This window comes from Eublepharis macularius, chromosome 19 (assembly GCF_028583425.1).
Source record: "Eublepharis macularius isolate TG4126 chromosome 19, MPM_Emac_v1.0, whole genome shotgun sequence".
Classification (NCBI taxonomy): domain Eukaryota; kingdom Metazoa; phylum Chordata; class Lepidosauria; order Squamata; family Eublepharidae; genus Eublepharis; species Eublepharis macularius.
The window spans coordinates 3,867,236-3,891,309 of NC_072808.1; the positions used below are offsets into that span (position 1 = coordinate 3,867,236).

The 24,074-nt window shown below is 42.2% G+C and overlaps 1 protein-coding gene across 4 annotated transcripts in view; it reads left to right on the plus strand.

Moving 5' to 3' along the window:
• SLC11A2 (solute carrier family 11 member 2) overlaps window positions 1-24,074 on the plus strand; it is a 64,406-nt gene that overhangs the window by 1,080 nt on the left and 39,252 nt on the right. Inside the window, exons 1-2 of one of the 4 annotated variants that reach the window (XM_055003972.1) lie at window positions 2,875-2,937; window positions 18,242-18,325. In XM_055003972.1, coding sequence (XP_054859947.1) covers window positions 18,292-18,325 — 34 coding nt within the window. In that variant the 5' untranslated portion in view covers window positions 2,875-2,937; window positions 18,242-18,291. Of the gene's footprint in view, window positions 1-2,874; window positions 2,938-5,369; window positions 5,488-18,241; window positions 18,326-23,708; window positions 23,769-24,074 lie in introns of those variants that run through there. The other 3 variants (XM_055003973.1, XM_055003971.1, XM_055003974.1) reach the window with 3 other exon arrangements.

Sequence of the window (24,074 nt, forward strand, 5' to 3'; positions counted from 1 at the left end):
TTCATTTATATTTATGTCATTTATAGTCCGCCTTTCTCACTGAGACTCAAGGCCGATTACACAGCGTGAGAGACCAGTACAGTCCATTTCAAGGACATTTCCATAAACAATGCCGTAGGTTAAATAAACACAATTTTACAAAGACATGGCATTAGCAAGAATCCAATACAGAGTTGAAGAAATGCTGAAACAGAACAGAAGCAATTCTAGAGCTGACATTAGACCGCATGAAGCACAAGTAGCTCATAGGAGCACATATGTAAGACAACAGGTGGTACATAAGGCCACACAGTGGTGAAATCTAGGGTCCTTAACTCATTAGCAAAGCATCTGACAGACCCTCCCTATGTCTATTTCTACTTCCTATTTAACGAGTCATCAACCCATAAAAGGATATATCTTCCCTAAATTTATGAGCTTTCTCAGGAGCTTTTGGTGAAGGACTTATCCAAAAACTCAATGCCTATTGGATCCCTTCTGTCACCATGTTTGACACTCTGGTATTCTTAAAGGTTTAATAAGGCAGGCCTTCCATTCGCAGATGCCATACAGTATATTCCTAACTCTGTTACAGAAGTGAACTGAATAGACAGCCCTGATAGTCTGTTCTTCATCTGTTGAAATGGGAATGTTAATCTACCATAAATAGTAAAGACGAAGTCCAGTAGCACCTTTAAGACTAACCAACTTTATTGTAGCATAAGCAATGATGATGCAACGATACTGGACTCTTTACTGGTTTGCAACTACAGACTAACATGGCTAACTCCTCTGAGTTAACTCCCCTAGAACACAGTTCTAGGGGAGTTAACTCAGAGGAGTTAGCCATGTTAGTCTAGGGAACACAGTTCTAGGGAAACATGAGATTCCTTGTAGACTTACCAGCAGTTTGTTAGGAAGAAGATCAGTACCCTCCCCAAGATATCTTCACTGGAAATTACCTTCCCAGCAAGACACCTCACTCACCATTTTGTTAATCTTCCTCTGCAATGCAAGTGGAGTGTTGTTGTAGGATCATACCATCGACAAGATAACAATGAGGCTCTGTGATACTTGCATACTGACTACATGCCTAGAACACGCTCCACAATTTGTGCGATGCAGGCAAATGCATGTGGGTTTCTTGGGGGATGAGTCAAAGAGCTGGATTTTGCTAGCTTTTCCACTTAACCCAATTCCCCTTCTCTCTGCAATCCCCTCTCTATGTGAATTTTGTCTTCACAGGTCCCATGATCCCCAGCTTAACTTGTTTAGTCATCCAAATGGGTTCCTCCTCACTTGCTTGTGAGTGGAAAAGCTAAAGCCTTCCTTGAATCAGACCGCTAAAGACTTCCTTGAATTAGGTTGCTACCTCCTGTTTGGGGAAATTCCTGGAGATCTGAAGGAGGGGTGGCTCATGGCTGGAGAGGGGAAGGAGAAATATAGTGCCATAGAGGCAGCTGTCTAGGCTTCAGAACTTCCATTTCCTCCTAGAGAACATCTGGAGATCAGTTGTAATTCCAGGAAAAATGGTAACTCTAGTTGAAAAGAGTAGTCTACCCCACTTGGACCTCTGTAAACTAGAGTTAATTCCCCAACCAGGTTCCACCAGCATGTTACAGAGAACTGCCCTACAGAGTTTAATTTCAGCCTGTGCACACCAGAGCTTTCATAGCTATTCTTTAATACCTTCCGGCTCATCTTTGAATGATGTACGGTCTTATTTTTAAAGCAATTCTCAAAATTCCTGTGGGCCCTTTTGGAATTCTGATACAGGAAGGCAGGTGGAACCACTATATGGCCACGTACAAAATCACCACCATGGAAGGAAGAGATGCACCTGCACGCCAAAGAGGAAGGCTAAATGTAGAGGGCAAGAGGATTAATTTTTTTGAAAAATTCACTAGGAACCAGGGGAGAAAGAAGACAGATGATAATGAGGGGGCAGCAGCTGTTGACCTGCACAACCAATCAGATATCCAGTGGCCAGAAGCCCTCCTGGGCAGGTGCCCCACCTGGCCATGCCCACTTTCCAAAAGCACTTGGCAGGCACCATATTGGGGTCCCCTGCTTTATGCTCCCCGCTGCCCCAGCACAGAGCTTCGTCATAGAGCTGGTTTGCCCCTAATGCCATGTTAGTTTGTTGCTGCCAAAATGAACAAGAAAGACGGATAATGTTTTTAATCTAGCAGCAAAAATTTGTGTGGACTACTGTAGCTGATGCAAGTTTATGTTGGATTAAAAATAGGGTCGCCAGCTCTAGTCTGCAAAATTCCTGGAGATTTGGGGGATGGAGCCTGGAGAGGGTGGGGGCTTCAGGAAGGTATAATGCCATAGTGTCCACCTTCCAAAGCAGCCATTTTCTCCAAAGAAACTGGTATTTGTGACCTGGAAATCCAATGTAATTCCGGGAGATCTCCAGCACTGCCTGGAGGTTGGCAACCCTAAAAAAATGTTCTGTCTTTGCCGTGCTCCCAAACTCCGGTGAAATATATTCAGTACAGGATGAATTCTCTTTCTTTCTGGGTTGGTGTGTGGAGGTAAGGTTGCCAACTCCAGGTTGGGAATCCCCTGGAGATTGGGAGAAGGAGCGTAGAGAAGGGTGGGGTTTGGGGGCGGGGAGGGATCTCAGCGGGATATAATGCCATGCAGTGCACCCTCCGAAACAGCCATTCTCCAGAAATTGTGCACCCTGGATCTGGCGCCCCTATTCCCTCCTATTTCGGTGCTGCAGACTTCTGCAAGCAAGCTCAGCCTCCAGGACTGGGGCGGCCCCTTGCCCTTTCGGCGCAGTTCCACCAGGGGGCGTGTCGCTCCCAACCCGAGCCGCTCTCTCCTCCGTGGTCTATGGTCGCTTAGCGGACCAATGAGGGCGAGGGGGCGGGGCGGGGCCTGCGAAGATTCCGAGGGAGCCGCAGAATTAACCGGGATGGAAGCGGACGGGGAGCGGCGGCGGAGGTGAGAGGCAGGGCCCTTTTCTGTGCGGAACGCAGTTGGGTGTGCATGCGTTATAAAGTGCGTGCGTGTTGGAAGGAGGGTAATTATTTCATGAGAGCAAAGAGTCCAGTTGCACCTTTAAGACTAACCCTCTTAAGTGTAGCATAAGCTTTCGGGAACCACAGCTCTCTTCGTCAGATGCATAGTAAAGAGTCCAGTTGCACCTATAAGACTAAGCCTCTTAATTGTAGCATAAGCTTTCGAGAACCACAGTTCTCTTTTTTAGACACATCATAGTAAAAAGTCCAGTTGCACCTTTAAGACTAAGCCTCTTAATTGTAGCATAAGCTTTCGAGAACCACAGTTCTCTTTGTTAGACACATCATAGTAAAAAGTCCAGTTGCACCTTTAAGACTAACCCTCTTAAGTGTAGCATAAGCTTTTGAGAACCACAGCTCTCTTAGTTAGAGAGTTAAAGAGCTTAAAGTGGCACCTTTAAGACTAACCCACTTTAATGTAGCATAAGCTTTTGAGAACAACAGCTCTCTTCATCATGCATCTGATGAAGAGAGCTGTGGTTCTCGAAAGCTCATGCTGCAGTAAAGTGGGTTAGTCTTAAAGGTGCTGCTGGACTCTACTATTTTGCAACTACAGACTAACACAGCTGACTTCTCTGGAATTATTTCATGGGCGCCATACTGGGGTGGGGGAAGGTGTCCAGAATGTAATGAGTGTCCTTTGTGAGGTGTAGGTTGTTGTGTCCAAAAGGGGTGCATGTATACATAATATATGTGCACAGACAATACATATACATATGGCTATAGAATACATATATGTATTAGATACTCATAGATAGACACACACATAATGTCTTCGTATTAGGCATGCATATGGGGTATGAGTCTATGTCCTTTTATATGGCGAGGGGAGCCAAAGTACACTGTAGGAAGAGTGCTAGAATAGTTCTAATAATGTAACATAGTTCTAATAACACCTGGTTTGTTTATTATTTATTTTTATGTTATTTATGTCATTTATAGTCCGCCTTTCTCATTGAGACTCAAGGCGGGTTACACAGTGTGAGATTAGTACAGTCAATTTCAAGGACATTTCCATAAACAATGTCATAGGGTAAAGAAACACAAGTTTACAAAGACAAAACATTAGTAAGACTGCAATACAGAGCTGAAGAAATGCTGAAACAGAACATAAGCAATTCTAGGGCTGACATTAGACCACATGAAGCATGAAGCACACAAGTAGCTCATAGGAGCACATATTTAAGACAATAGGTGGTACGTGAAGTCTGTGGTGAAGTCTATGGTCCCTAACTCGTTAGAGAAGCATCTGAGAGCCCCTCCCTACAACACAAAAGCCTTTTTGATTAATTCAGTTTTGCATCCTTTGTGGAAAGCTAGGAGAGTGGGGGCTCCCAATCTCAGGCAGGCCATTCTATAGGGTAGGGTGGGGGTCACCACAACAAAAGGCTGCTGTTGATTTTGTGCATGTGCAGGGGAGCCAAGGTAAACTGTAGGCAGGGTGCTAGAATAGTTCTAATAGCATAGTGTAATTCTAATAACACCTGGTCTGTTACCATAATAAACAGTTCAGGACTAGCTAAGCGCCTATTGGATACTTAATGAAAGAAAAATACAACCTCACCTGATGGTGGGTGGGTCTCTTATTCTGAGAGTGGGTGTATTTTCTGAAAGGGGGAACAAGTACTGCTGCCATTTGCTTTCAAACCAATCTAATTTTCGTACAAAAGGAAAAGAGTTCTTCCTTATTTGGGAGGTCCAGGGAAGTCCAGTACTCTGCTTTTACTTTATGTTCCTTCGCTCATTGAGCATTCTCTGTTAAAACTGGTTGGTTGTTCCTAGTGTCTGTAAAGGTTAATGGTGGTATCTGATCCAGCAGTAAAAAAAACCCATTATACATATGTAAGCATGTGTATTGTTAAGTAGGTAGGTAGTAGGTTTAATTGTATATGGCCAAAGGGCGTCACAATACAAAGTTAAAAACAGTAAATATTGTTAAGTAGTCTGGAAGAACTGCTATTCCTGGTTTCATGCTCCTTTTCTGTCTGTGTATGTGAGTATTCCCATTTTGTCCATAAGTATACGTTAAAAATATGTAAGAAGTGAAATAATACTCTGCCTCCCTGTTCCATAAATTGTAGATTTTGGAAGAGTCCTGGATTTTATTTAGTATTTTCATTGAAGGAGGAGCCATCATCAGTCAGCGTTTTTTAAAAAAACTAATCGAGGTTGGGAGTCAGCATGACCCAAGGGGAATATTCTCAGTTTTAAGTGAGGTAATCATTAACCTCTGCCTTTCCTATCTCTTTCTTCCCCCTGGATCCATTCCACTGTCTTAGCCTGCATTCCTGGACATGGTAGCACTTTCAAGAGAGTCCAGTCCAGAGTTTATATTGGACAAGGAAGACAGGGGGCTCTCTGGGAAAAGGAACTAGGTAGTAGTGACTCCGCGTGCATGTGACTTGAGACATTTACAAGCATGTTTTCTTGGACTCCAGGCCAGTTGGTTTAATTCAGAGGCATTTATTTCCAGGTAAGCATGCCTTATGAATGAAACCTAGATTCTCTCATCTGTTCATATTTTTAAGCTTTAGTATTTCGTATCTTATTTCTAAGAATCCAGCCATACAGGAACATGGTAGCTCAAATCTTTGTGTATGGAGGCATTATATCTTTGAATTTCACATGCTGGGGACAAAGAAAAGGCATGGGCGGTTATATTTATCCCTTACTTATGATCTTCGGCAGGCACCTGTCTGACCCTGTTGGAAACAGAATGCTGGGCTTAATTAAGCTCTGTGTGAGCCACACAGAGTCCCCTGTTGTTACAACTCGTAACCTTTTAGCATGGATCTGTTGTAATAAGTGGATGCCATTCATACGCTCCACGCTTTGTTCCTCTTTTCCAGAGAAAATGACAAATGTCCTATCCGAAAGCCCTGGTTTCACCTTGCTTCACTCCATTGTACTATTTCTGTCTGAGAGCAAGAATGCTCGACATGCAAAGAAACTAGACTTTTTAGGTGTTGTTGTGTGAACAGAAGGTTAAAAACTATTTCTAAAGCGTTTTTGGAGGGCTTTCTTTTTTTCTTGCTTAGGTTGTCATTTTGCAGAGCAAACATATGAGTATGACTAATGTTCCAGAAAATGTCACCCGTGTCGTTTTTGCCAACTCAGCAGAAGGGCAGATTGAGTGTGAGCAGATACTAAGTTTGGAAGGAAGGCTGAGAACAGTTGGAGACAGAGTTACTGCAAATGTGTGTATTCTCCCCCATGTTAATAGCAATATAAGTAGGCTTGCAGGCAGCATGAAGCAGTAGTTGCCTGACTAAGATTGGGAAGACCCAAATTCCAATCTCCACTCTGCTATGGAAGCTGATTGGGTGACCTTGGGCCAATCATGCTTTCTTAGCCCAGCCCACCTCACAGGGTTGTTGTAGTGACAGTAAAATGGAGGAGGAGAGAACGATTGTTGTAGCCTTCTCCATTGTGGAGAAAAGTGGGGTATAAATATCTAAATAAAAAAAATCTCTCTCTTTCTCAGGTGGTTTAAAGCAAGGTTTTTGTGTAGAGCTGCTTGTTTAGAGAGGCCCCCACATGTTTAAACGGTTTTACGGCTTTTGTTGCATTTACTAATCAAATGGCAAATATAATAGCAAGAAAAGTCCAAGGTCTCTTCTTGGCAAAATAGCAATTACAACTTTCATAAGCACCTTTAAGACTAACCAACTTTATTGCAGCATAACCTTTTGAGAACCACAGCTCTCTTCGTCAGATGCATCCGACCAAGAGAGCTGTGGTTCTCGAAAGCTTGTGCTACAATAAAGTTGGTTAGTCTTAAAGGTGCTACTGGACTCTTTACTATTTTGCAACTACAGACTAACATGGCTAACTCCTCTGGATCAACTTCCATAAAAGCAGCCTGCATAGTATATGTGTGTGGCTGGCCACAAAATTTCTTATCAAAGCTGCACAGCATTACTGGGATATGAATACAGAGAAAGGTAGTTAATATCACATCTTTCTGTATGGGTTGTACAAGGCTAGATTAGGAACCAAACTTACAAGACGAATGTAAGTTAAGGTATTTCTTTAAGTCAAGGCCTTTCCACAGACAGAACAATACAACTGGATTTTTACAACTGAACACACAAGTGCAACAGAGAACAGAAACTTGCAGCAAGTAATATGTTTGAATTCAGTTAAGTAACTGGTTGTTCCTTGCTACCACTTTGGGGTGTGTAAAGTCCAACTCTTCTGGTCCACCAAGTGCCAGAGTCTTTCAATACAGTCCTTTTGATTAAAGGAAAAAACTGGAATCCAGGCCTCGGTCTTCAGCTTAGAAATTACAGCCGTGCAAAGCTAACACGATAGCTTTGTAATAGCACACAACTAAATTTACCCACCCATTCCTTTAACTCATTAGCTTTCACATACAATGTCTTTCCAGTTACCTTATTCAAGATCATAAGAGTGCATAAAATTTTATCAAGTGCCCCAGCTGCCAGCCTTTTCCTCTGTTGCTCAGTCTCAGACACTGACTCCACCCAACTGGGCTAAACTAGCTAGCTTATGAGGTTTACATTGGCTTAAAGAATGAGATGCTGTCTGTCTGAAAACTTCTGCAGTTGGGGCCAGGGAAGGAGGCAAGATTCACTCTTACGCTTGGATATATTGACGAATGCAATGCAAAAACTAAGCAGAACTGTGCAACTGGAAATAACTTTCAGACTAAACAGCACACTATAAAAGGGTGTTAAAAGATCGCCCACTTAATTAAATTCTGTTCTGGGTGAACAGAAATATTTTATGGCAGCCAAGTTTTGTACAGCTGTCAGCTGGAAAAAGTCAGGAACACCTTTATTTACAGGTTGTTCTGATGATAAACCTAACTTATTGTGCAAGATCCATAGATATATTTAGTACTGAAGCTAACCAATTTGTAGAGAAGTGGCCTCGTTAGCCTAGTAAAACAGAAATAAGATTTGTGATGCTTTACAGGCTAGTAGATGTATAGTGTTCTCTGCTTTCATGAGCTAGAGCCATTTCCTCAGATGTATGGTGTGTGTCATCCATTGGTAGATACACACGCACATGAGTATATAGGAAAAATCAGTAGAAACAAAAGACAATGAAAAGAAATTTCTGTACTTGCAGTTTCATAGCCTTTTGAACCCACTTCTTATTTTTTTTCCTGTATTTAAATCTGATGAGATGGCTCTGAGTTATGGAACCTAATACAACACATTTTTTACTCTTAAAGCATTGCAGTATTCTTAATTGTTTCTTGTTGTTTTTGTATGTAACGTTATGTGTCTGGCATGGAGCCATTTCATAGTATATCCACGCAGCGGCAACACAGTGCACGTGACCAGCAAATGACAGAAATACCGATGCTCCTGAAGAATTAAGCCGGGTGGGATTCGCTCTCCCTCAACCCCTCCTGTTGTGTTCTAGAACTGAAATTTGGAGGGTGAATAGATTGAGAAGTGCTGGGCTTCAAAGCATGCCTGTGTCTTGTACAGCTGAGAATGAAATAACAGATGCACAAAAGCATGTTGAGACAAATCATCTCCCGTTTAACAACATGCCTGTTGATTTAAATGCTGATAAAAACTATGTGTTAGTTGAAATAACTATCAATGCAAGGAAGAGGTTGGATTGGTAGCTGTTAAAAGAGGTATTTATATTACCTAAAGGACAAAAAAAGGAAAGATTCAAACTTCAGATTTGTATCAGCCTAGCTAGTCCCTAATAAATTGGCATACATCCTCCTAGCTTTGACGGGAAATTTCCTCCAACTTCTGTGGTTCTTCTATTAAAGAAAGAACCAGTTACGTTGTGGAGAGGCTTCGAACTTTGTTCAGTGGGATCCAGGCTGCTGCCTCGCTTACTCTTTTATATTGTTTTTATCATGCAATAATAATGATTTAGCTGATCTGAAATGGCACTTGTGTCTTCCTTGTGATGAGAAGTTTGCATCGAGTCTCATACAATTGCTCTTTGGGTTAAAAAAAGATTCAGTAGTTCCCGTCAAATGGCATGTAGTGCACATTTGTTCTTGTATGAAAAAATGTTGCAATGACAAACATCGTTTCCCCTCCCACCCTTTCCTTTATCTCTTGACATCGGAATGACTCTCTGTGGTCAGGCTGCACCGATAAGTGAAAGAATGCATTAAACTTTTCCAGTCAGGCATTCTGCCTTTCCTCCAAGAAGACTGAGAAACTGTGGGGTTTCCCCATTATATTCTTATAACCTCCCTATGATATAAATTGGCAGAGGCTATCCCCCTAATTGCAACAGTATTTTAAAAAGGAGGGGAATTTCAAGCTGCAGGATGCCTGACTCTTGTCTCACCTGCCATTTCTCCAGAGTAGATTCTCCATTCTCCCTGTTCAGAGGGGCGCAGAGGCATGTTCCCACGTCGATTGGTAGAACTCTGACTTGGAGCAAAGAAGCTGTGCATGGGGATTAAAAAATTCCCCCATTATTGCTAAAATGAAGGCGAGAAGAATGATGTAAGCTGCTTTGTATCCTCATTGGAGAGAAAGAAGGGTTTGAATTAAATATGAATTAAATAAATACTCTCCTGTTAGTTTAAAGCCCTATACAGTGTCTTCTCTGTGGTGGCAGCAAAACTTTGAAACTATTTATTTATCTGTTCGACTTTTAGCCTGCCTTCCCCCCAAGCGGGCTCAGGGCGGGTCACAAGGATAAAACAGTAAATATAAATATAAATACATTTTCAACAATAAAACCAATAAAATTACATCAAAATACAGTATCCCCCCAAATTGCGGCTCATTCTGTTTGTCCCTGCCCAAAAAAATGTTCAAAGGGGTTTTTGTGTCCCTCTATTGCTGTCCCCCCGCCAAAAAAGCTCAGATTTGTGTCCCTCTATCACTGTCTTCCCCCACTGGATGGATACTTTTTTTGGTTATTTTGGTGTACCTCCAATAACTGTTATTGGTCTTCCTCTCTTATTGTTAGAATGGCCAAATCTGGGTTCAGAAATTCATGGAGATTTTGGAGGTTAAGCCTGGGGACGGGAGAGACCTCAGCATGGTATAATGCCGTAGAGTCGACCCTCCAAAGTGACCCCTTCCTCCAAGAGAACTGATCACTGTAAACTGGAGATCATTTGTCATTCTGGGAGACCTGCAGGCCCCACCTGGAAGTTGGCAGCCCTACTTACAGTGTTGTGTTTGTGTATTTATATGGTTCTATTGAATTGTTTGTTTTATATATACTTTATTTTAAATTAGGCTTGTCCTCTCATGATGTGACCAAAGTACAATAGCCTCAGTTTTGTCATTTTAGCTTCTAGGGAGAATTCAGGCTTGATTTGATCTAGGACCCACTTATTTGTCTTTTGGGGGGTCCATGGTATCCTCAAAACTCTCCTCCAGCACCACATTTCAAATGAATCAGTTTTCTTCCTGTCAGCATTCTTCATTGTCCAGCTTTCACATCCCTACATAGTAATGGGGAATAACATAGTTTGGATTATTTTGATCTTGGTTCCCAGAGAGACATCTTTATCTTTAAGGAGCTTCTGTTGTTCCCTCACAGCTGCTCTTCCAAGTCTCAATCTTCTTCTAATTTCTTCATTGCACTCTCCCTTTTGGTTGATGATTGAACCAAGGAACAGAAAATCTTGAACAAGTTCAGTTTCCTCATTGTCAACTTTAAAATTGTGTAATTCCTCAGTAGTCATTACTTTTGTCTTCTTGGTGTTCTCCTTTAGCCTTCATCAGTAGTCGTTTCAAGTCTTCGCTATTTTCTGCCAGTAACATGGTGTCATCTGCGTATCTCAAATTGGTAACTTTCCTTCCACCAATTTTCACTCTGTCTTCTTCTAGATTTAATCTAGTTTTCCTTATAATATACTCTGCATAGAGGTTGAACAGGTAGGGAAATAGATATAATAGATATTTTATATATATAAAGTGGTATGGTGCAAGATTGCACCCTGGTTTCTGTGAGCAACAAAAAATAAATGTTGTCTTGCCACTGAAATTACAGAAGCCATCAATTTTCCTTGTACATCTTTGACACTGAGGGCCAAGCTACACATGACGAATGACACTTGAACGGCAAGTGGATTGATTGGAGGGCAAGTGAACAGGGAGAAATACACTTGCTGTTCAAGTGTCTTTCGTCATGTGTAGCTTGGCCCACAGATTCAGAAATCTCTTGAAGGATGCGAGTAAAGGAATTACTTGCTACGCTAGTTTATTATATCAACAATTTTGGAGATAAATAAAGGTGACACACAAGGTATGAAGTAAGTTGAAGCCAAATTCAGTAGTTTGACATCATGCCAATCAACTTAAAACGTACATCGAGGCATGAAATAACAGTGGCACATGCAAAATGGGAAACGTGTTCACTCCTGTAAATATATAGTAAGCAGTAATGGCATATTCTGCTGTAGTTTGGTCCCTTTCCTTGAAACTCCCCTCAAAAGTATCTAAATTATATAAAAATGATAGCAGTAGACCCCAATAGCTAGGAGCCAGGCCCCCAAAGTATTGGAGATTCCATTGATCAACTTAACTAAACCTCAATTCCTCAAGAGGTCAGAGAAGTGTCCTGGACCACAAAGGGCGAGGAAAATGCAAAACTTTACTGCAATACTCTCAAAGGAAAACGATCTGGGCGCAATTGATAAAAGTTTCTTAAACTCTTTTGAGACCCTCCCTCTTGAAGAGCAAGCTGATATTACCAAGAGGTTTGAACAACTACAAGATCGTTCGAAGTCCAACAAAGGAATGCAATTAAATCCGCTAACAATGACAAGAATAACAATAAGAGTGCAGAACTTACTGTATTACGATTATATGAAAACTCCCTAACTTAGAGAAAGAAGCAAACAACCTATGAGGAAATCAGAAGAAATGGGGGAAAACCCCTTTGCAAAACCATGGGAGAGGATTATTCCCTTCCTTGTAAAGAAACCCTCACAGCATTCCATCATCCGACCCTTCAGTCCCAATCCCTCTTGAACCCAAAGTTCACTTATGCTTTGCAAATCCGAATGTTACCTTCTCAGCTGGCCAAATTGAATTCCTGACAGCCAATGACAATACCTTTGTAGTGATATAAAAATATCAAGTTGGAATGTGGCTGGCTGGAAGACCAAATGGTTCTTTCCAGGTCAACTCTTTTCTATTTACTTTTTAAACATTATTTTAATGCAAGAGATTTGTCTTAAATAATCCCATAACTTTCTCAAATTACATTACTTTTTCTAAGGCGGCTCAAAAGGGAGAAGGCCAAGAGGCGGGTAAACTGGCCACATTTTATTTACCCTTAATATCTTTAGATTGGGTGGCCTCTTTTGATCTGATTTTAGCTGTTCTGATACAATTGACTGATTTCTCTTTTGTAGTAATATCAACCCATATCCCTCCCTCAAAATCGACATGTATTGACCTGTTAGTCCTTCTTTTCAGAAAAATATGATAATTTGACCTACTGGTTTCCTAATCACCCAATCCTTATTGCAGATAACCTCAATGCTAGAATCGGTCAAAATGACAGTGTCTGGTTAAAAAATGGCTAAGCTGTGAACCAGAAGAAACCAGTTTGGTGTAGTGGTTAAGAGCTTGGGACTCTAATCTGGAGAGCCGGGTTTGATTCCCCACTCCTCCACTTGATGTCAGCTGGGTGATCTTGGGTCAGTCACAGCTCTTCCAGAGCTCTCTCAGCCCCACCCACCTCACAGGGTGATTATTGTGGGGATAATAATGACATAGTTTGTAAACCGCTCTGAGTGAGTGTTAAGTTGTCCTGTAGGGCAGTATATAAATCAAATATTGTTATATTATTATAAGGGTGGTATGTAAATCGAATTTTGTTGTTATTATTTCTCCCTATTTGTAAAAGAGAAGACAATTAACACTGCAGGGCTCAAACTGCTCGAGTTTTCCATGCAGAGAGGGTTGGTCATCTTAAATGGGCCAAGCGAAATTGATGGAAAAGGTGACTTTACTTTTTTGGGTCACAAGGGGGCCAGTTTGATCGATTTTTTTAAAAAAGCACTGCAGCAGATTATTTTAATCTAGTTGAGAGAGTTAATTTGGAAGAATATATTGGGAGGGGACCATCTTCCAATTTCACTCAGGGCCAAGCTACAAGCGACACCTGACACTGGTTGGACACTTGTCAGCTTCCCTCAAGTTTTGATGGGAAATGTAGGCGTCCTGGTCTTGCAGCTTGGCTCTCCGACTGCTGTCCAATGGACTTTTCAACTGTCACTTGTCCAACATTCCGCCAAGCTGCCTACATTTCCCATCAAAACTTGAGGGACGCTGACAAGTGTCCAACTTGTGTCATTCATCACTTGTAGTTTGGCCCTCAGCCTCTGCACCCCTGTGGATAGTAATCTGTGCTATAAGCATTTGTTCCACCCAACTGATAAGCAGGCATTTCCATGCCACATTCGATGGTCTTTTGCTAATAGGAGGCAGCATCAAGCTTCTTGATTCTGAAAAATTCTGGGAAAGGGAGGAAAAACTCCTCTCAAGTAATCTAAAGAACCGTTTTGTTCCGTCTTTATACTCTTTATTCAATATCTTCGAACCGCTATACATTAAGCCACCCTTGGACATTCAAGAAGTCAAAAGACCCAATAGTTGGTCTGACTGCGTGAGTGCAAATTTCTAAAGAAGGCCGTCCATTACAAACATGAATTTAAAAGGAACAATATGCTGGGAGTTCTAAGAGAACTGTTGAACCTTAAAGGCCAATATAGGAAAACGTTAAATAGGAAAAAAGAGAGGAAATGCATTGGACATGCGGCCTCCTGATTTCCGCAATAAATAATAAAGACTCCAGTGTTTTTTGGTCTTTGATCTCTAGAAACTTGGATAGAAGACCATCCCTTCTGTCCTGTATCTCTGCTTCTGAATGATTGCTATTCTTTCAGAAAATATTCTCCTTTGAAAATACTACACCATGCCACCAGACCCCGTTGACCTACCCTTTTGGCCCGCTATTACTAAGTTACCTCCATGATTTATGCTCAGGGAAAGCTCTAGGTCTGGACTTTATGTTTCAGCCTTCCCTCCCACACCTTTTTCCTGCTCCGTTATGGATCTTGATGTGTACCCCAACCTGCTTTGTGTCACGTGTATGATCTAGGTGAGCCCTTTACCCTAAAGGATTGTTGTGGACAGACTAGACCCCTGTTTTGCAGTTTGTTTTGCCAGAAGGCCACTTCATATAAAGCAAAAAAGAAAAACGAAGTCTATGTTACTGTATATCGGAGGGGTAGATGAGTTGCTACAGTCACTAATATGTGAAGGGAATGACTGGCAAAGATTATTATGGGACTAAAGGGCTTCGAAGCGTGATGAGATGGGAAAGTTCCTACAACATAATGTGGGGAGTTCTGAACCTAACAAACTGAACTGGGATTTTCTGCTAGCGTAGGGGGGAAATAAGGATTTTGCACTACAACAGCGTAAGGGATATTTTGCAATATACTCTCTGGGTCAGTCTCAGCTCCGGAATGTTTTGAGCAGGACTTTGATGAGTGAATTTCTGTAGATGGGGGTTTATTCAGGAGGGCAACGTGAATGGTCACACTGGCACCTCGGGGCGCTGCGAAGCCGCTTAAATCAACTTTACTGCAGAGTTTGGAAAAGAGTACCTTGTAGAACAGTTGAGAAGGACAGCAAGGGTCTTGTATGCTTTCCACACTTCCATTACTTGTGGGAAATAGGGGGCAGAATTGAACACCTTGATCATCAGAATTTACGTGGTAAAAACTAGCCTCCGAGTCCCCTGACCGCGGCAGAAAGTTTGAGGCTTAGATGTAGCATATAATAGGAGAAAGGAAAGACTGCAGCCCAAACTGCTGTTCCTGGGACCCCTCCCTGGAATAGCATAAATATGCTGCTGGAGGGGGAGGGGGAGGGGAGAAATTGCCCCCTTTTTTTGGCTGGAAATCCTCCGCTGGATCCAAATCTAGCACTCTTACGTAAAGGGTTAAAGCTTAGCATTTGTCATTGTACCAAAATTGGTCAACAGTAGCACAAGGGTCCTTCCCATAAACCCTTATCTAAAGCAAACATGTTTGTTGTTCCCAGACAGAGAATAGTAAACTCCCGACGTTTCAGACTGGCACCGGGTTATCTCCATCAATCTTGAGGGCCGTGAGGGATGCAGAGTTAAACATTTATTAGGAAGAGTGTGTGTTCTTCATTAATCTTTCCCCCCCAAAAAAGCCATTTATGACCATCTTGAAGTGCTAACAGTGCTGCTTTTGCTGGAAAGAGAGTTTAAGTCGTTCTTTTTAAAATACTAATAAAGGTAGGACCTGCAAGGATGCCTGCTTTCTCATCCGTACTGCGTTCAGTGGTGCTGGGATGGCACCACTTTTCCAAAAAGATCATGTCAAATAAGGTTTGGAAAGGTCATAGCGGAGCAGATACAGGAGGAATAGAGGGCAACGTCGTGTGAATGCTCCCCAAAACCATGCTCCTGTAAGCAATGATGAAGATTTTCCGGAAAATTTTCCGATTCAAAGTAAAATAAATCATTTAAAGAACATTAGCAAAATTTAAATCGTGTTAGCAAAAGAAGGCCAATGTGCCTCGTTCAGGCCTTGACCGTGTACAAGCACACGGCTGTCAATGTTTCATATCTGACATTTGGCCCATCTAACATGACTGATTTGTAGCCCAACAGCCCTGACAACTATAGATAAAACAGACTATATGTGGGGTGGGAAATTTTCTGGAAGGTTTTCAGTTTTGGAAAATTTTCTGCCCTACATCACTGGCTGTAAGGAAGTCGTGGAGAAAAACGTCTGTCAGGAGACAGCCTAGGTCAGAAGTCTTCATTTAGGTTGCTTGAAAATTATCAGATTTAATAGTTTTCAAGCTGCTGACTGACGAAGGTCAGGTTCAGCCCTAACACTCTTACATTTTTTTCAGTTAGCTTTTACACATGGATCCAGTCTTAGCAGCAGGGGTCTGAAGAGAATGCATATAAATGTTCTTCCTTGTTTTTGACAGAATGTATAAATGTTGAAGGATGTTTTAGATGTGCGTAGGCATGTGTAGCCCATTCAAAATATAGATCCAGAGGAGTTAGCCGTGTTAGTCTGTAGTTGCAAAATAATAAAGAGTCCAGTAGCAGTTTTAAGGCTAACCAACTTATTTGTAGCATAAGCTTTTGAGAACCACAGCTCTCTTGGTCAGATGCACGCATCTGACAAAGCTATGGTTCTCGAAAGCTTATGCTACAAGTAAGTTGGTTAGCCTTAAAGCTGCTACTGGGCATTTTACCACTCAAAGTATAACATCTGCATTTGATTGGAGTTGAAGTCCTTCTTTGCGGCCACTTTGAGTATCTCTGAAAACTGTCTTGTGAGTGGTCTACTTCTGTGAGTTGGGAGTAGGGTAGTATGTGAGGCTCTGAAAAGCTAACTCAAACTGACCCGCCTCTTTCTTTTTAAAATAACATTTTCTTTCCGTCCACACATTAAGATGAAGCAAAGATATGCTTCTGCAGACACCAGTCTTGGTAGAACCAAACTGGACAGCTAATAAGGAAATAAGCTGTTAAATATTAATACCCTTGGATCACAGCCAGCGCCCCTCTTCGTGCTCAGCAGTGGGGTTTTATGCACCTTTGATGACTGACTGCTTGTCAGTAGAATCTTGCCTCCTGCTGCATTTATGCTGAAATAGGTAAGGTAAAGATAAAGGTAGTCCCCTGTGCAAACACCAAGTCATTACTAAACCATGGGGGCATGTCGCATCACGATGTTTTCTTGGCATACTTTTTGTTAAGCGGTGGTTTGCCATTGCCTTCCCCAGTCATCTGCAATAGTCATCCCAAATAGGATCAGGCTATTAATATAGAACAAGGATGGCCCTAGCATCAGTAGTGCTTGGCAGTACCCTTGCAGTACCAAATTTAAAGCATGCACCAGCAATCACGGTCAATTCCACCCACCATTCTTTACTGACTTTTTTGGGGGGGGGGACGTACTACTGGGGGTCGGGTTGGATAAGACAGAGATCGGTGGATTTCTGACATCAGTGGTTGGGCTGCAAATCAGCACTCTGCTGGTTCAAATCCAGCTACTGCCATGAGCTCAGTCTCACCTCCCCCTTCCTCATGTGAGTTCATATAATGGGCAGCTGATGTATTTATTGGCCGTCTAAACTGCATAGAAATAGTAAAAAGTCCAGTAGCACCTTTAGGACGAACCAACTTTATTGTAGCATAAGCTTTCGAGAGCCACAGCTCATCTGACGAAGAGAGCTGTGGCTCTCGAAAGCATACATCTGACGAAGAGAGCTGTGGCTCTCGAAAGCTTATGCTACAATAAAGTTGGTTAGTCCTAAAGGTGCTACTGGACTTTTTACTATTTATATGCAGTTTAGACAGCCAATACATACAACAGCTACCCATTATATGAACTCACATTTATGCTGCAATAAAGTTGGTTAGTCTTAAAGGTGCTCTAGGACTTTTTACTATTTTGCTACTACAGACTAGCATGGCTAACTCCTCTGGACCCTTGACCTGCATCTAGTTTCTGTAGATTAGATTCAAGAAACTGCTGTTTAGTTCCTCATACAATGTTGGCAAAAGCACAAATGGGAAAGAGCAGCCTGTGAACGCAGTTGTTTTGCTCCTCCCAAAGTGGTCTAAATGAATTAAGCGCATAAGCCATGACAAATTTTTTTACCTGCCCTGTGGGCATCCTGGTATGGTGTACTGCCTTCGCTCCTGCTTGAGGTGGGTAACAGGGACGGGCTTAACACATGGATAGATCTGCCTTATGAGGAGAGTTTATTCAGCCTTCTATGGTCACTTTTCATTCCAATTCCATGGACTAGATGTTGGATCTCATGGCAGATCCTAAGGTTTACCCGCAGGGGAACAGTAGCTGGTACCCTCACCTCTGCTTCTGTGTCTTGGTCCAGGTATCTGACATACTTCAGCATCCTTCTCTGTTAGACTGGTACTAACCATATCTTCAGCCTGCCGCCGTCTCTACAAATGCCACACGTGGTCTTAACTTTATGATCAATCTCTCTTTCCATCCCACCACCATTCCTTTATATACAGAGTGACCGATTATATGTATTTCCTTCAGTCCCTTCTTTTCTAGGAAAAAGAAAGAGAAAAGAACATTTCAGAGGAGAAGGCAGATGAAAAATTTCCTGTTTGCTCTGTGGCAGGACGTGGTTATGCTACTGTGTCTCATGCAATCTGACCCTGATGGTGCTTTTTATTCCTTTGCTGTCTTGCAGTTTGCGTGAGATTTTCTAAAGATTCCAGTCCCGGCAAGACAGCTCCCACCATGTCACCCGGGAAAGATCGGGAAGCATTATATGGTAATGTCGCTATTTTCACTATTTTTACGGAAAAATTTCTTTAAAGGTACTCTGCTTTCAGATTACATTTCCGCACAGCCGTCACCCACAATTAACTAAAACACCAAAAGTGATCCATAAAGAATTAATGAGCTTGATTTACAATAAAACCCAGATGCAGTGCCATGTTCCGACACATGCATAAAGATCAGCCATAGCAGAGAATCTTACATACTTTCCAAAGTTAATTGCTTACAGAAAAGAGATAAAATTGTTATACAAGACTAGATACAAACCATTCTTTGGGATCAATTCTTCAGGAGACATGACACAAAACAAGTCTGATTGACAAGACAGTAAACTCTCTCTGTAATATAAACATGTTACACGTCTGGTGCCACAAGGGAATCTTGGGTGTCTTCCTGAGAGAGGGTTTATCCAAGCTAAATCCTTGAGTACAAAGTCAAAACAAGAGAGATACTGTCCTTGCAACAGGGCTTTCTAACCCTACTTAACCACAGCACCGGAAGAATCTGCTTACAAATAATAACTTTTGCCTTCTATGTAGCAGGTCAACTCCAATAAATGCTCATACATAGGTCTTTTAGAATAGGGGTCATAGAAATTCCCTAATACTAAGAAATTTAGTAACGTTGTGAGTAAAACTGAGAAGAAATGCCCATAATCATCCAATCCTGGGCTGAATGTTTACAGCTTGCGCTTTTCAATTACTCAGGCTGGAATGAAACATCAGTCCTGGTGGGACTGAGTCAGTGGTGAGCGGATGAACATTCAGCTGCTGTGTCAGAAAGACCTCTTATTCATCACTTACCTCAGACCAATTTATGCTGTTACTTTAGGTAGAAACTACGTTGTATAGCTCCCCCCCTTCTGAGACAAGTCCGTTTTACTTGAAAGTATTCCAAAGGTGCCTCAAACAGCCTTGTTTCGGTCCTCGTAATGAGACCAAGCCAGATAACGGACTGCACTTCTTAATTTGTTGTGATTTGTCTTTTCAAACACCAAAGACAAACAGACCAATATCTAGCACTGATCAATAATACTTTCCTCTTTCCAAAACATGCTGTCTCATCACTATATTTATAAAATAGTAAAAAGTCCAGTAGCACCTTTAAGACTAATCAACTTTATTGAGGCACAAGCTTTCGAGAACCGCAGCTCTCTTTGTCAGATGCATCGTCAGCTTTCGAAAACCTCAGCGCTCTCTTTGTCAGATGCATTGTCGGCTTTCGAGAACCACAGCTCTCTTCGTCAGATGCATCTGACGAAGAGAGCTGTGGTTCTCAAAAGCTGATGATGCATCTGACGAAGAGAGCTGTGGTTCCTAAAGACATATGCCTCAATAAAGTCGGTTATTCTTAAAGGTGCTACTGGACTTTTCACTATTTTGCTTCTACAGACTAACACAGCTAACTCCTCTGGATAATATTTATACCAGCCCATTCTTCTACTTTATCTAACAAAACGTAGGAATACTGATGATTTGTGCCATTTCTAATTTGCTTTTCTCCTTATGGACTCAATGCCGCTTAAAAGGCAGGTGGAATAAGAAAAATTAAAATCAATGAGTACATTACAACTGCTTCAGAAGAACCGTACAATATACCCTCCTTAGCTATCAAAACCACTCATTTAAAAAAGCTGTTCTGTAACTCTTCCTGACATGGGGTGGCATTCATAGCACGTCTGGGAAGGTTGTTGTATAATACAGGAGCCACTGCAAAAAAGACTGTGGTTTAGGCAGATGATGACCAGATCTCTCCCCCCCTCCTGTTTTAACAAACAAAAGAATTAATAGAACTGAATAGCATTGCTAAGCTAATAGAGATTATCCAAAAACAATTCCTGGTAACGTACTCCATCTGTTGTTTTTTTCCACTGCTGGAAAAACGGGGGGAATATCATAAAATCACTTCTGTTTCTTCTCCCCTCTCTTCCTTTCTGAGTCTCTGCTGTGCCATGAAGTTCATTGGGTAGCCTTGGCGTAGTCATGCTTTCTCAGCTAGACCCTACCTTACAGGGTTGTTGTGGGGAATAAAATGGGGGAGGAGAAATCCATGTACTGCAGCCCTCAGAGGAAGAGCAAAGTAGATGGTGTAGAAACAGGTATACAAACTCAATTTATGCCCCTTAGTTGGGCTATTAAAATAGCTTCAGAGAGACAAAATTTAAGGCTTCATTCAACATACTTCTAGCTCGTTTCATCTTTGAGAAAGGGGGCAAATGTGTTAGGATAGGCCCCTGAACCTCCTTATCTCAAGTTTTCCTTCAACAGAGAGAGACTTCAGGTCTTTTATCAGCCAACTTGTTAAACCACCCTGCAGTGTTCTACAAGATAACTGAGAGAGCCCATAAAACGTAAGAGACTATAAAATTATCATTACCTCCTTATAAGTGTAATGAACACTTTTCTGTGTGTCTTGAATTACCCTGACGCCCACTGCAGTTAGAAATCTTGACCTCATAAACTGTTTTACTTTCTCAAGGTCCTTCCCTCTTTTTTTTTTCTTTTCAGAAATTGACTTTGTTTGTGAATTTCAATTGTTAGCAAAAGTGGAAGAAGAGGGGCTCCTGCGGTCCTTAGATCTTGTACAAGCACACAGAACTTCCTTGCATTATTTATTTATTTATATATTGGATTTATGTCCTGCCCTCCTCACAAGCAGGTTCAGGGCAGGTCACAACATCATACTACAACGATATATAAATACCATAAAATACTACCAAATACTATTTAAAACCATATAAAATGGTAAAACAATAAAACACAGTCCAACAAGGACCCCTAAAATATGGCAGGGCTGTAAGTTCAGTACATATCACCGTGGGTAGGCCCAACAGATCTCAGTTAGGCTTTGAGAGTGGAGCAGGCCAGGCAAGGAACCAGCAAGATAGTTCACCAGCTTCTCAACCATTTTCAGAGACTTGATGGAAGATCCCTATTTTACAGGCCTGGCGGTACTGTAGTTAACTAGAGATGCACACCCCAAAAATAGTCGGGTTTCCCGCTTCAGGATTCAGGTGTTTAAATCGCTTTGGTATGCTCCGTAAAGATTCAGGAATCTTTACAGAGCACACTGAAGCTCAAAGCAACATTTTGAAAAGCTTTTTCCACACTGTGACACTGAGAGATCTCTGTCTTTTGGTGCTACACCTCTGAAGATGCCAGCCACAGCTGCTGGCGAAACGTCAGGAACTACAATGCCAAGACCTCGGCAATACAGCCCGGAAAACCCACAACAACCATCGTTCTCCGGCTGTGAAAGCCATCGACAATACATGTTGCTTTAAACTTCCCTCCCTGCCACTGCCCCCACCCTGCTTTTTTCTAGCAAACAGCTAGAAAAGTGTTGCGGGCCGAGCTGCTGCTGCTCTACCCAAACTTCCTGAAGTGATACAAATCACTTCGGAAAGCTTTGCTTCGGGATTCCCGAATCAGCTCAGCAATGCTGGAGCTGATTCGGGAATCCTGATTTTTTCCAAATTAGGCCTGATTCGGGTTAAAAACCCGAATCAGAAACCCGAAGTGCACATCCCTAGTAGTAAGTCCCACAGGGCCCAGATCTCAGCTGGAAGAATCCAGTAGCACCTAGAAGACTAACAAAATTAGTGGTAGGGTAGGAGCTTTCATGAGCTGCAGCTCACTTCTTTGGATACCTGGTATCTGAAGAACTGAGATGTGGCTCAGGAAAGTTCATATCCTACCACTAAATATATTTCAGCATAAGCTTTTGAGATTCAGAGATTATTTCTTCAGATGCATAAAGTGTAGTGTTGCCAACTCCAACAGGGGAAATTCCTAGAGAATTTGGGGATGATGGCTGGGGGGGAGTGGAGTTTAGGGAGCGGAGGAAGCTCAGCAGGAGTAGTTCATATCTTGTGATGTCACATCCAGGTCAAAGGTCAACTCTTCCCCTTCCTGTGGAGTCATTTCCTCCCACCAAAATCCAAATTTTAAATTTTCCCACCTGATATGAATTCCGCCCACCATTTCCCCCACCTTATATCACTTGCAGGCTTCTACATGCATATGTTCTCTGTGTGTTATACTGACTTTTTGACTTCAAATATCTATGCTGGTATAATTGGCTGCTATCCAGTTATATTCCACTCAGCTTAGAAAACCTCTCAAAATTCTCTTCACTGAGAAAAACCTGAAGACCTGTAGGAGGATGCCATCCAACAGCAGACCCATCTCTCTGTCCCCAGCTAGCCACTGACGTTTAGTGTCCTTGAAAGTAACAATTGGTTCCTTCTCGTTTTTATCTCATTTCATAGGAGAAACAGAGTTCCTAGAGCACCCATCTCTGTAGATGCATCTGACAAAGAGAGCTGTGGTTCTCGAAAGCTTATGCTGCAATAAAGTTGGTGCTCCTGGACTCTTCACTCTTCTGCTACTACAGGCTAACACAGCTAACTCCTCTGGATCTATCATTCTCTGTAGCCACTCTAGTACTTCCATTACTTCTAGACTTTATAAAGCTTGCTAGAACTTCTAGAATAGACTAGCTTTGGGGTGGCTGGTCTATTCTAGAAAAAGAGAACAAGAACCAAAATGTTACAGGTACATTTTTTTCCAGTGGGCACACCTATGTTGGTGGCATGCTAGACTCATCAGCTTAAATGGGCCAAGGAAAGGTGTAACCTAATCTAGTATGGATCCTGCCCGTAACTGCTACTTAACCGGATTACAGCCTCAACATTGCATTATCATAGAGGCAGAGTTGGCAGAGTTCCCGGTATTTAGTCAGCTACCCATGTGCCACTTTGAAATCTTCCTCACACCGATTGATATGTCTTAAACTTGAGATCGGACCCTAGTCAGAGTAGCACTGTGAACAGAACTGGTTCAGTATTCTCCAAATTTTGTCTCGGGGTAGAATACTTCCTTAGTGACCCTTATTTGCTGTACAGCTTACACTCCTTTAAGAGAGGACATTCCATACTCCCGCGGCTTGCCAAATTCTTTCAGCACCTGAAGCCTTTTGTCAGGGAGCCAGTTTTCGGAAGGCAGCTTCTGCAAAGTTGTCGGGATCGGGTTGAGTCTGCGTATTCCGCACGATTCCTTACATTTCTCTCGCTTTGTTTCACTAGCAATTCTTCCTGTGTCGTTTGTGGTTTCCCCTCGCCCCAACATTGTACGGCATGGCTGTTGCTTTAATTCCCCCATGTAAACAGATCTGCCGAGTGGCATCTCTTCTTATTGAGGAGGCGGGGAAGGTGGAGGAGGAGAAACCAACTTCAGTGTTGCAACAGGAAACTGTTCGTATGTCTTTAAAAAAAAAAAGGATCGAGTTAATTTATGTTTAACTGCTCCTGTTGCGAACTATAAGTGGGCTACTTCTACATATCTCAAGAGGCAGATTTCCGTTGAGCTCTGCTTCCTGGCCCCCACAGAGAAGAAGCAAAATGCCAGCGGCAGAGCTCAGGAGCGAGTACAAGAGTAAGTACAATCAGAGCTTTGGGAGTTGCCCCTTTTAATGGGGCCGGTGTTGCCAAGGGGGAGATGGTGGAATGACGTTGCAAGACACACTGTGAAACGTGTGTCTCGTGGCTGTGTTAAACAATTTTAAGGACGACTGTTCTGAATTCCGTGTGTAGAGTTGCATCTTCTCCCTGCTTTTGCTTGCTAGGTGGAGGGAGAGGCGAGTAGTCAGACTGGGTTAAGAACAAAGTTGTGCTTTGTACAGAGCTCTTGGGGCTGAATTCAGAACTCTGTGAGCTCATGTAGTACAGTGGTTAGAACGTT